This window comes from Anopheles gambiae, chromosome 2 (genome assembly GCF_943734735.2).
Source record: "Anopheles gambiae chromosome 2, idAnoGambNW_F1_1, whole genome shotgun sequence".
NCBI lineage: Eukaryota > Metazoa > Arthropoda > Insecta > Diptera > Culicidae > Anopheles > Anopheles gambiae.
The window spans coordinates 7,514,418-7,527,691 of record NC_064601.1 but is presented as its reverse complement, the minus strand read 5'-3'; the positions used below and the strand labels follow the sequence as shown (position 1 = coordinate 7,527,691).

The 13,274-nt window shown below is 45.7% G+C and overlaps 1 protein-coding gene across 21 annotated transcripts in view; it reads left to right on the top strand.

The window, feature by feature from the left end:
* The window catches only part of LOC5667695 (papilin), a 65,762-nt gene that overhangs the window by 40,334 nt on the left and 12,154 nt on the right, over positions 1-13,274 (top strand). For all 21 annotated transcript variants that reach the window (XM_061647205.1, XM_061647197.1, XM_061647200.1 and 18 more), the window contains exons 3-6: positions 3,257-3,409; positions 10,539-10,599; positions 11,729-11,910; positions 12,010-12,070. In XM_061647205.1, coding sequence (XP_061503189.1) covers positions 3,405-3,409; positions 10,539-10,599; positions 11,729-11,910; positions 12,010-12,070 — 309 coding nt within the window. In that variant the 5' untranslated portion in view covers positions 3,257-3,404. The remainder of the gene's footprint in view (positions 1-3,256; positions 3,410-10,538; positions 10,600-11,728; positions 11,911-12,009; positions 12,071-13,274) is intronic.

Genomic DNA, 13,274 nt, shown 5'->3' with positions numbered 1-13,274 from the left:
TTTATTTATCACAATGGGCTGGAATTCTTCAAAACTTGAACTATTTACAGCGTGTTTTAAAAGATTTGCATTGAGCTGTGTTGAGCGTACTGCTTTCTACAAGCGATACACACACTCGTTCGTTTCTTCCCGTTGCTGACCTACGGCAACGGTTGTGGTATGGTTTCAGTGCAAACCAACGATGCCTTCGTGCACATCTGGTGCCCAGATGTGTGGCCAGCGCGTCACTGGTCCTTGCCCGGGCCCACGGTAGGCGTCCTCTCCGGGAGCGCGGGATTTTGGCAGGGCCCGGGTAACTGACAATCACTTTTCGCTTCCTTCACTTTGTTCGCTCTGTTCGCTGTCCTGGTGGTGTGGTGTTCCAGCTCGACGGCGTACAGATTGGATGTTGTGACATGGTTGGCTGCCGTGATTGCTGCACTCTAAACGTTTCTGTTTGCTCCGTGTGTGGTACGGGCCGCAATCGGAGCAATCGGAGACATGCAATCAAATAAAAATCTTTTTGTTATTTACATGCTTTGGCAGGGTGGTTTAGTTGTTTTCTGTTGCTGTGACATGGCGGTGTGCTTATTATGGTTAATCGTTTTATCTAAATAAACTCAGCGTTTTTCATAAATCTGTTGCTGGTTTGCGGACAGGAAGGAAATCAATTTTATTAACCCAAATCAGAGCGGAACGACTCACAAGACATGTGCAAGGATAACAGCATGTTTTGTTGCCCGCTTTCTACTTCCTGGCAAAAACTGGAACGTAGCTCAGTCTTCGCTCAGCAAGAATCTTCCGGAAGTAGGAAAGGTTACGCACACTCCAAGGACTGCAACGTCCATCTCGTTCCCAATTGGGTTTCCTATCCAACAGCTCCCGGTTTCCAGGCAACGCCTCGCATCGTCCCGGGAAGCCGAAGCGAAACGAACCCCCGCAGACGCACGAGATGGGCCCGGGCTCGTACGTGGATATTGCATCATGACATTTGTGCGGACGAAGAAACGAGTTCTTCCACCGACACCGGCAACGGTCACCGGTCGCCTTGAGCTGGCAAATTTAAGTGAAAGGTGTGGCGGCCTGGTTGACTGCTCCACATTTGGAGCGCTATCTCTCTCCCAGGCACGGCTCTTGCGTCAAGGCCATCAACGGGAATGAAGGCGCGGGCGCAAAGACCTTGAATCCTGGATTGAGAGGGGCTGTGGTAGAACCTGGTAAAGATCAACCGAAAACCCGTTGAGCCTTAAATGGCAGCCGGTTTCGTTACGCTACGGGAACGGGTGACTAGTGCCGGCAACACTCTTATTCCGTGGCACTGATGAAGACGGAGGGTTGTATGAAACGTAGGACAAGAACCCGCCAATGCAGGAACCAGTGTGTCTCCAGGTGTCATGCAGTTTTGTGAGCAATGTTAAAATTGAACCAAGATTTGAGTGATACTGGGCTTATTAAAAATATTTAAAGATTTAGTTTGCCTGATGCAGATAAGATTTGGTACTCGAAATGTGTAAGTCGAGCAGTTAAAGCCACGGCAACACTCTACGGAGGTTTCATCAGCTGTTTATTGTGCTTCTAATAAGATGCTTAGGCCAGCGTCTTATGATGTCTGTTGGACTTATTGCATGTTCAACATCTGACGACGTTTGCGTAATCATTTTCACTAAACGATATGGAAATTATAATCTATGAAAACACATACATTCAAAACAAATATGAAAAAAATAAACCGATTAAATACTATCCAATGTACCCTACGATGTAGGATTACACCTATCCATTAGTACCTGGTCTGCCTTTTACTCCTTCACAAAGCAAGCTCCGAGTGTGGCCACAAGCGCACGACGAACTTTATCATACAGTCGGTAATTTTCTACACATTTGTTTGCTTTTCCGATTTTCTCCACACTCCAACCGAATCGAACCCGCATCATTTCCTGAAGGATCGTGTCCGTACCGTTCATCTCACATTGCTTCTCATGTGTGGGTGGTAGAATTTTATAAATGGCTTTATTAACACCATAATTTTTCATGCTTCTTCCACATCAATGCATCGATTTGCCTGAGAGTCATGATGTTATGATGGTGTGCTTGTCTGCCCGTGTCTGTCCGTGTCGGATGAGGGAAAGAACACACTGCCACAGTTGATTGCGAAATATTCGTCCCCGTTTTGCATCCCCTGCACTCCACCAGCCAGTGGGGAATTGAGGAGCTCCAAACGGAAATTCTTGTGTCTGTCCCCTTTAGCTTTTCCATTTCGATGCCTGCCCCAATCACAAACCGATGCTCGTAATTCAAGCTTTGATTCAATTATCTTAATCAAATGAGATCGAGATAGGTGTTCTCGGCAAGTGCCGGAAGTGTACCCACTGTACCAAGATAAAGTTTTTCATTCCGAACCCTCCTCCCGGTTCTGTTTTGGGGAGTTCCGTTTTCCTTCCGCTTGATGGTTTCCTTCGTTAGCCCGTCTCTCTCCAGCAAGGCCCACCGTCGGATTGTCGGGGGAATACTTTGCGGTTTGAATACCGCCAGAACGGGCAGGAAGACTTCTTGGCAAAGTGGTGTGCTTCAGGATGTGTGGTACACAACCTTTTTCGCCAGACCCACAACCTCGATCCTTCGCCCCGTGGTAAGGCGTTAGATCGAACAGGTAACAGCCAAGACACCACAACTTGCCGACAGGCGATTGAACCAATCGAGAAAAACGGGGTGGTTAGCTAGCGTGTGGAATCGGAATCGAGACACGAACAATGAAACGGTACGCAAGGCGATGGAAAAGACTAGAGAGCCTTTCCCTCCCATCCCTATCGCCTCACGACGGTTCCGGATGAGGCGCGGCAGAGAAAATTGATGCGTTGATTGCTCCGAAACCGAAGTTCGATGTGGGCGGCCTCCGCCCGAGGGGATTTGTGAAGTTTTTGGTGGATGTGTGCAGATATTTTCGGTGGTGGTGGTGGTGGTATGTGCTACCTCTTTGGCACACGCTGCTGAAGCGAACATTGTAGCCCGATTCGGGAAGAGATTGTGTATCGATTTGTTGATGAAAAAAGGGATTTGTACTTGATGTGAAGAGTGCTGGTGGAAATAAAGCCCCCTTTCACGTGGAGTGCTTTGCGTGTCGAGCTCTTTGAAGCGGAAAGCTGGTGGCATTTTTTCTGCACACGTTGGAGATAGAAGTTAACTCGAAAATAGAAAAGAATGTAAAAAGAAAATACTTCAAATGCTTGTCTAAATTCTGTAATTAAACTTGTTGTTTTTCTTATATTTCCTTTGACAGCATCCTGAGAAAAGCGTCATACTACGAGCAAACACGCCTTCCCCCGGTAGAGCCCGGTTCCCCATGCACTAGAACCGGGAAAGCATCAACGTAACAATCCGTTTTATGGAATCGTTCAATTCAACCGGATAGACAGCTCATAATCAAGATGAGGTAAGTGGGTAGAAGGTATACTAAAGCATCAGCTTTTATGAATAAACCTTTCGACTTCAATAAGCGGTAAAACGCTTTGATCGTCTGACCTTTTCGCTAACTCTCAATTAAGTTCAATGGAATTGTTAAGCGCGCTTTGTGTTGATCGTTCTTTGAACTTGTATTATTTTAAAACAAACAATTATCTTTTGTTTGAACGTTCTGGGTGGTATATATCAAACAATCAAACACTTTTCCATTCAGTTGGGTTGGTCAGTGTTACAGAATGTCATATGATGAAACGATAAACTTTGAAGTAAGTTGAATGGTACAAGTTCACTGAAACCATTCTAAAATGAATTGAACTTTCACCACATCAGTATATGAATGTAACTTTTACTATAGATACATGTAATACGATAGCTTCTAGTAAAAATCAATGATCTGCTGATGAATATTTGTGTAACCACCAGCTTCTCACCATCACCAGCAACCGTGGGAAAAGTGTGCACACGAATGTATGCAATAAACAATCACCGGATCATGCACCCGAACCATCCGGATTGGACTGTTGTTGCCTTCTGGTGCGACGCATCTCAGGCCGGGGCGCACATATAATTAAGTGTGTTATTTATTCTTACCAACCCTTTATTTATCTGGCACACTTTCTGGCAGCGATGAGAAATGATCGACATCGGCAGCTTCTTTTTGTTTATCGATCGTTTATCAGCGATGGTAGTCGCACTCCGACCGCTCCCGCAATCTGGGTCAAGAACGCAGGCTAACGGAATCTTTTCGCACCGGGGTTATATTTTGCGTTTTATTTATTTGCGAACGCTTTGGACGCTTCCTGTTTTGCCACGTGATTGAACATGTAACCACTGCGTTCACACAACGCACCGTTAAAATTACACGCTTTGCAAAATCGATCGTAGTGCAGTACCGAAGCGGGCAAGCGATTGGATAAATCCCCACGAGAGGAGCATTGATCTCGTTTTTGTTCCCTGTTAGTGATTGCCTGCTGGCAAAATGGTGAATTATAACGCTTCACTAAAATCAAATACATTAATTACAAATTTGTTTACCCATTCCCGGCTACTCGTCCCACAGTCTACGTGTCAATCAGACTGTGCCTGCGAGGTAGATTTAACAATAGAACAGCACACCATGTCCTCACGCAAAACATATTGCCACCATTTTCATCGGTAGGCAAATTGGATGGGGAGAAGAGGTGTGTGTGTGTGTGTGCGTATTTTTCCTCTAACAAACATCATTAGGCGTACGGTATTGTTCCCGTAGGTAACAAAACACGTTGTTGTGGCACGATCGATGAATGCGGGCATTGAACAGAATATGCCTAAATCGCTGACAGCATGACATCGCCTGCCATCATGTAAACCCGTGCCAGGCTTTGTAACATGTAAAGTTTAATTAACATTTGCTGCCGCGTTATAAATGGTGCAATTGTTGGAACTGATTTGTGCGAATGTATGGGCAGGGAGTATTTTTGAGGGGCTTTAAAATGAACTGCTGCTTAGAGTGGGCACGTCGTTGTGTGCTTCATTAGTGGTGGGCTTTGAGTACCGCAGAGTAGTTATTAGCACGTACACAGGCACACGCGAAATAGGAATTTCTAAAGCGGCTAAATTGATATCAATCTATTTAGTAAGCTGGTATGTCACAGCCATCATGTGAGGAAAGGATTTTTCTATGGCAAACCAATGTGATAAAGCAATTATTAGTAAAGTTAAGTAATTTTAGTAGTAATTCTGGATGAAATGTCTCTATTACAAAATAATAATTGGAAATGTACTTATTTGAGAAAAAAGTGAAGTCTTTTAAATACATAACACAATGTTTTGATAAATATTCTCTTAAAGAATGGCAGCGTCCTCTATCTAAAAAAATGGAACTAAACATCATTGGTTCGCCCACTCCTTTCATTTAACTTCTCACCAGTTCAAAACCAGAAATATTTAATAATAAAAAAAAATAAATACAATTCTGAACTAGTTGGTCTCTTTAATATAGAGAGGATCTGTAAAAGCTGAGTCAGAAAACAAACTACCAAACTACAAAGAAGAACCAAGCCCGAGACACCGCCATATCACTATCGGATAAACAACCTCCAGCCCGAATTTGCTGAACACCTTCATTTGTCCGTTGTTCCATTTTCACTCATCGAATCCTCTGTTTATTGCTCATTCAACGGGGTAATCGATCCGGACATAAAGTAACTATCTCGCTTGCTATCATCATCCCACCATCGTCCCCCGCTCCTGGCCGACCTTACACCTTGCCCGACCAATTTCTAAACATCCGCTCCGATCGCGGATTGGGTGAATAAATAGAGAGGAAAATTAATTTTCTCACTCACATACTATCAATTCCATCAAAGCCGGGGAGTGGTGTCGGGGAAGTCGTCGGTGGAAAACGTTTGAGATGCGAGAGGCCCCCAAACAGGGCAGGGCAAAAATACGATTCGACGACTCTGCACGGTCCCCACCGGGGTTGTGGGCGCCGATCAAAACAGCAACCGTGCGCACCGGTCACTTGTGTTTGCTCGGGCTGTTAAACTAAATTTTATTATCCTTCGTCGTCCTACGACACCAGCAGTGAGCAGTGTTTTGGGTGCGGGGAGAGTTTCGATAATGTTGCGTTCCTGCCCCACAGATAGCAAGAGCACAGAGGCACCACGAACAAAACCCAGCCGGAGCCGGCGGCACGGAAACCACATGCGAACAAAGCAGCACCATGCTGGCTGGCTGGCAGCGGAGATTCGCCAATTGCTCGTGGAAGCAGCGCTTCTGAAAATTAAAGTCCATATCGCACTGTTGCAAACCCGCCAAACCGCGTGCTTGCTTGTTTGGGCATCCTCTTGATAGCTTTAATCAAGTGGTATACGCCACTGATTTGAGCGCCTGGGCTTGATTGGACGGAGCGACCCGGACCCACACGCCACAGATATCACTTGACCTTTCCAGCTGAACGAGCCGCCGTGCATGATGCGGCCTTTGGTTGCTGGTTGATCTCGTTGATGTCGATCGGATATGCTGTGTCGATAGTTTTGTGGCCGCTTCACGCGGTCCGTGGATTCAGCGGTTTTCGGGTGGGTCCGAAAACAGAGCCGTCGAGCATGAGAAGGACCGAGCACGCTGTGCTCGTTGGGGGGAAGATAGGTAAACATAGGGCGCGATGTTATCGCCCTTCGTCTGCCACAAGGGCGGTTGGACGGGCTTGCTATCTTTTAGCCGTTTTCGCGTCCCCGGCATGAAAGAACGAACGATGCGCCGATTTGTCGTCGACACTGCCATCGACAAATTGACGCCCTGATAGCACGACGCAATTGGGAGTTGTTTGCAAATGTGATTGGTGATTTGTGGGGAAATTGCTGTATTACACGCGATGGGCGAACCGTAATGGAGTGTAGTGTGCTGTTTGGCGCAATATGTAAACTACGCGGTTTTGAGGGGGATAGATAAATAGGAATAGATAAAAGAAAATACACAAACAAATTGGTAAAATATGATGTTTAGCGTGGGTATTTGGATATTTGAGATCTGATATTGACTATTAATATCCCTTAACAACGAATGTATTAAAAAGCTTTTCTTATGCGTGTATAACTTTTTCGGGTGTTTTAGTAAGCATGGACAAATGAGAATAAAATTTTATAGAAATCACAAAATATGCATTAAGTAAAGTGAATTTGAATTCCTTGAATTGTTAAACAATTGATTTTGGATTGGGATATCAAACGTATCATGAGTGTAATCTACCAAACTCTTCACGTTATATTAAATTATACGTTCAATTTAACAATCAATTTCAAGTTCATTACAACTATAGTTTGCCCTTCCCTCTACTGGTACACACACCCATTCGTAGTGCGTTTATTTCCCCAACCTGAGCTACGACGCTCGACCGTATAACGCACGATCTTTCCCACTGTTTGTTTGTTGTTTCTTGGAGCATCAGTTTACGCCTCCCTAATTCAGTGCTGACACTTCACCCCATGCGTGCGAGACTAAATATTGCAAATTTTCCAAAAACTGCGGTACGTGATCAATTACAGCACTGTTTGCCTTTGCGCAATTGTACACGCACTCCTACGCGCGTTTAGGGGTGGAGCGTATTGTAACTAACAAACCCGGCGGGAATTTCGTTGACTAATGCACTGTTCCTGTTTATCTTTAGTCAATGCCAAAGCTGTAATCGCTAAACTCGGGGCATGAAAAATGCTTCTTCGGTAGAATTCTTTATGTTGTTGTTGAAACCAGGCATTTGTGTGTCTGGGGACCTTTATCCTTGCCCGCTTTTCCGTAATGGCGCCATGCCAGCTTGGTATGATGAATTGTAAACAAACGCATCTTAAATCGCTGTAAAGCGGCTGAACACACAGAATGAATTAAAGTGTAAATGCATAAAATGTAAGAAGCAAAAAAAATCTAAACATCTTGTAATGCACACACACATACATGGACTTTTAATTACTGTAGTTGTTAAACCAATACAAACGAAACACTCATGCCCAAAGGTACATACGTAGGTATGTCCAAGTCGTCTTGCGTCTCGGAGACTGGAACCACCAGCAGTACACAAACAAACGTACACACACACACACAATTCCCAGGATTGTGTCGATTTGTGGCCGCCACGGTTGGGCGTTGGGCGCAAATTTATGAATTTATGTATTTGCTCGCACACATTCCCCGCTGGTAAGTCACCGGCTAAGTGTGAGATTATATTTGCAAACATTAGCAGCACGGAGCCCATTATCTGCTACCCATCCGGTCGGGGGGCTGCGTATGTATAATGAATATGCGCTCGGAGCAGCCTCGGGGGTCCGGGCTGGCCAGCAGCCAGCAGCCAGCACACGTTCGGCTTTACGTTGCGCCGAAAGTCCGGGTGAACGTGTGAAACAACGCGCCCGACAACTCCCTGCTTTAATCAGACAAAACGAAGAAAGTAAAGGCAACCTCCGGTGGCGTTCTGTATCGTGGTAGTATCGGGATATTTGGCACACTCCAATACACAACTGCCACCAAAAAATCAGTATACCACGCGGGCGCGTGTGTGTTATAAAAGGATGGTGGGGGTGAAAATGGGTCCCAAAACAAAGGGTTCGTATATGGAGCGTGGTAAAAAAAACGCGACCGCCTTAAACGCAGTGTGAATGCCGTCAAAGGATAATTAAAATTTAAATTAATATTCATAATTTCCACTGATAAATGGAAGCGATGCGAAACGGCGCCATCAACACCAGCATGCCATGCTCACCTACCCACCCATTCAGTCGTCGGATGTTTGCCGCCACCCCCTGTGCGCTAATGCGCATTGTAATACGTGTAATGCGCGAACGTGTAAACGTGAAGAGCAAACACTGTGGGGGAATGGGTAGGAAAGGACTATCAAGAACCAGGCAGACTTGTTGGCTCCTCATTATTTAAATCATCTTCATTAAGGGCCAAACGGCGTGCGCGCGCGTGTGTGTGTGTGTTCGGGTGGGTGGTCGGTTGGAGGCGATGAATGATGAAAAACGAAAACGTCTTAGCAGAAGCGTTCGTGCCGTGCCGCTGGAGCTGGAAATCCTCGGCTGCTCCTTCAAGATGGGTTGTGAGAGTGTCTTCTGGCGCGCGGAAAGGGTACAACAACAGATTGCGGTTTTGTCGCTCGCCTGAACAAGCCATAACGGAACGGCATGGAGGCACCCGTGGGCTTCGGCCGGATTATTGGAGTGCCAGCGGAATGATAATGATGAATCATCTGCTGCTGCTGCTGCCTATTGTTTTAGAATGAGCTCGACTCGGTGGGTGATTGGATGCAAGAGAAACGTGTGGGTGGGTGTGTGTGTGTGTTAGAATAATGATGCCTCCTTACTGATGTGTTCTTGCACTGGAGCGAAGAAGCAACTCTGCACACTTGGCAGGGGATGGAGCTCCGGCCGACTTGGGCTTGGGAGCGCTCATAATAACGCTTAACGAATTTTGAAAGACAAACGCCCTGGATACATGGCGATTATGCTCCCTCGAAAAAACAGCTTTGCGATTATTTAGTGTCATTAATCGTACTCGAGGGGGTGAAAACACATGGAAGCAATTAGATGTGTTAGAAGGATGGTGCACTTTATGCAGTGGTGAAACATGCTATTCAAGCAACAAGTTTCTTTTATTAGTACACAAAATACAAGCTTTATAGGATAACATCCAATGAACTGTGAAGTGCTAAGTAGAGGATATGAGCACAGCGCCGATGGACAAAGTCCAAAGTCATGTTGATTGTGGAAACGTAATGAAAATATAGGATATTTTGATTCGAGATCAGTAACTCTGAATCAGCTTCAAGAATATGAACGACTCTTTGCGTGGAATGAATGTAGGAATCCGAAGCTCATGAAGTTGAAGATTCGTGAATTTCCATAGATTCATGAATCCATAATGATTCATAAATTCTTGTGATGATTCATGCATTTCCGAATCTTTGAAGATCATCACGGAATGCATGAATACAGAGACACATGCCCATGAGACACAGACATGTTATACATGCATGATCTATAGAGATTCTTGATAACAGCTATAACAGAATTCTTTACTCTCTTTAGTTTCATAGGTCTGCAGAATTTCATGAACCACAAACACGTACACAAATCTTCTCAGGCACATAACTAATATAATCTAGTCTTCTGAAACACATAACGTGAGGACCTATATGGATCGTATGGATATCCGTGTACGTGCTACTGAAATTGTCTCGAAAGACTGTATAGGCGGGCATGACCTTGTAGGCCGTAGTCGCCAAACAGATGACTTCTTCTGATCTTCTCAGATTAATACATTTTCTGAGATAATTTAATACATATTTACATATAAATATTAGAATCTTTAGAGATTCAAGTATGATTTTGGATTCCGGAATCTTTGATGATTCATAAACCTTGGAAAATTCATGAATCTTTAGAGATTCGATTCAAGATGGAAATCCCTTATCGCTGGAGGACCTTAAAGATTCACGACGCAGAACACTACTTTTGATCGTTTTTGTATGATATTTTGTTTACTATGGTGAAAGCTTTTGTAAAGGTTGCAATTGTTTCAAATTTATTCCAGCAGCACTTACCATGCTTCTCTCTTTTCTCTTTCTCTTCCAGATATACTAAATTGTTAGTGTTACTAGTGACCTTACAGCTGAGCTTTACCGAATCCAGACGGGTAAGTGAACGAAGCGGACCAAACGGCACAGGTGTTCCGTCGAACAAAACCATATGACCGGGTGTGTGCGGTGTGGTGGGGCGGCTCAAAACAGCAGCTGAAGTAAAAATTCAATTTCCGTACCGACCGCGGTGCTGCCAGCGGTTGTCATTAGGTGGGGCAGGTCCCTAGCCCCGGTTTCTAATTGAAAGTTCTAGCCCGCGGGAAGGGTACAAACGGGAGGATGGGTCTGTGCGAGTTGTAAAGGTCCTGTAGTAAGGGAAAGCACACCGCCTGTAAAAGAGGAGCGAGTTCAATGTTAATGAAATGGAACGACCATCGCCCGGGCGGTGTCCAAAAGGGAAGGCTTTGGTCTTTACATTTCCCAACGAATCGCTTCAGGACGGGTGAAAATTAGTTTTTTGCTACGTTCGCCACTCTCTCTCTCTCCCGCTCTCCCGTGTGTCTCTCTGGTCAATCGAGTTGAAGGTGTATAAAGTTGGATTTCGAAAAAGGTAGCACTTGACCTAATGGTTGCCCCTTTCCCTTAGTCCGCTATGTGCAAAACGGAAAAGGACGCAGTTCATTGAACATTGAGGGAAAAATGCAGACAGCAATTTTGTGCCGACAACGGCACAGCTTGTCAGGTTCTCCCTGGATGGAAGGAGCAGATGATCTCCACTGCATCCTGACCCTGTTCAAACAACTGACTCCCTGTCTACCCCCATTTATAAATCGCTTCGCTCCTTTCGGTTACCACGCTTACGACGCGAGCCTCGGACGATGTTTAATAGAAGTGGTTCGGTTGTACCATGGAGGCAACACGCACGGAATGGAATGCCAAGAATCTCCACCCGCACGCCGGGATGAATCACACGGCCAGTGGGAGGCGTCGGTGCGGGAGAGCGTCTAATTTTAAAATTAAATTCACAACTTGTTTACATAAGAATGGCCAGCAGTAGCACCTTTTGCTGCCCGTTAGCACGCTGTGCATTTTTTGTTGTTTTCACTCGCAAGGTCATCGCCATTCGGCACAATGTTGGGCATTTAATCGTAGTATGAGCCACCGCCACCTGCACAACCCTGCTTCTCCACCAGTGTCCTAATGATAATCTTCTTCGTGTGTGTTTGTGTGTGTCCTCCCTGTCAGTTCGGCGCGCGGCATAAACGGCAGCATGGCAGCAATCTGTACCAGCCGGAAAGTTTCATCATACCGGGCGGCGGCGAAGGACCACCGCACGAGCGGTGGAGCGCCTGGGGAGCACCGTCCGAGTGTTCGCGAACGTGCGGCGGCGGCGTTGCGTACCAGGAGCGCGAATGTCTTGATCTGGAGTAAGTAACACAGCGGCTAGTGCGCGTAACGTAAAGTATGTACATTAAAACACAATTGTGTGTGTGTGCCTTTTTCTCTCTTTCTTTGTCCCCTTCCAGCCACACCGGTGCGCCCGTCTGTACCGGTGGAAAGAGGAAATACTTCTCCTGCAACACACAGGTAAGTGTGACGAACATTAAGATGCGTGGCAAGATGTGTTCGCGAACGACCTTTACCGATGGGAATGGGCCATTTCAAGCTACGTAGAAGCGTGTATTTCTGGGAAGATCCCGAGGCCTCGCGAGAATCAACTATTCATGTAATTTGTGTCCATCAAGTTAACGCGCTAACGGCCAAACGGCCGATTGCAGAGGAGGCGTTCCGTCAATCGTTAGCGGCGGTGGTACTCGAGCGGAATGCGCGATACTCGTGGATTAATTGGAGATTGAAGCAGAGCAGAGCAAGCTGATCTGTTATTGATGAGAGTGTGCAAAGTGTGCGCGTTTAATTTCTTTCCGTAGCGTCAATTATTTACCTTTCTTTTTTCTCTCTTTTCGATTTCGATTTTCATTCACTTTTTTGGTGATTCGACAATATGGAAAGAGCGTGTATGGCGTTTGGCCATGGAGCTGGTTGGTGGAAAAGATTTCACATTTATTTTTTCCTCATTTTAATCTTACTTCTTTACGAAGACAAGCTCGTTTTTTGTGTAATAAACATCGACTACAGGCAGCAACAGTCTCATACAATCCTGCTTTGGAACTAACCCTTATAAACACTCCAAATACAATGCTCCCCAAATGGAACTCTTACGAATAACACAAAGAAAAACAGTATGCTCCGGATGCAAGATCTCAGGAAAACCGTACGCCCGAGCGATATAATATTGCACAACTTATAACCAACAGGACAACAGCTTTATTGACACACCGACGTGCAGCGTGCACCACCACCAACGTCCCGGCTGCTGTAAAGCACGTAACCATGATTCATTTAATTAAGGTATCAGTGTCATCAGTTCCGGGTTCTTTCTGTCGCTTCAGACGCTCTTCGGAAAATTCAATACTGCCACGCTGCTGCTACTGCTGCTGCTCCGGCTCCGATCGATTGTGTCTTACAGCTTGACAAACAAGCGTACACGGCGGGCAATGGCAGACACCACCGACCGACTGCTACTATCATTGCATTTAAAAACACACTCCTGGCGCAGCCCCGTTTTCACCCACCACCGAGGGTGTTTCTTCCCGTTGATGCGCTATAATTGTGTCGATAAATTTTATTATGCCAGTGAAACATATTCAATTGCACCGGTCTGTCGGTCGGCGAGAGAGGTCGGCCGATGTGCAGCCAGCGAGCCAAGGAGCGTCCTGCTCAAGGCGCACCA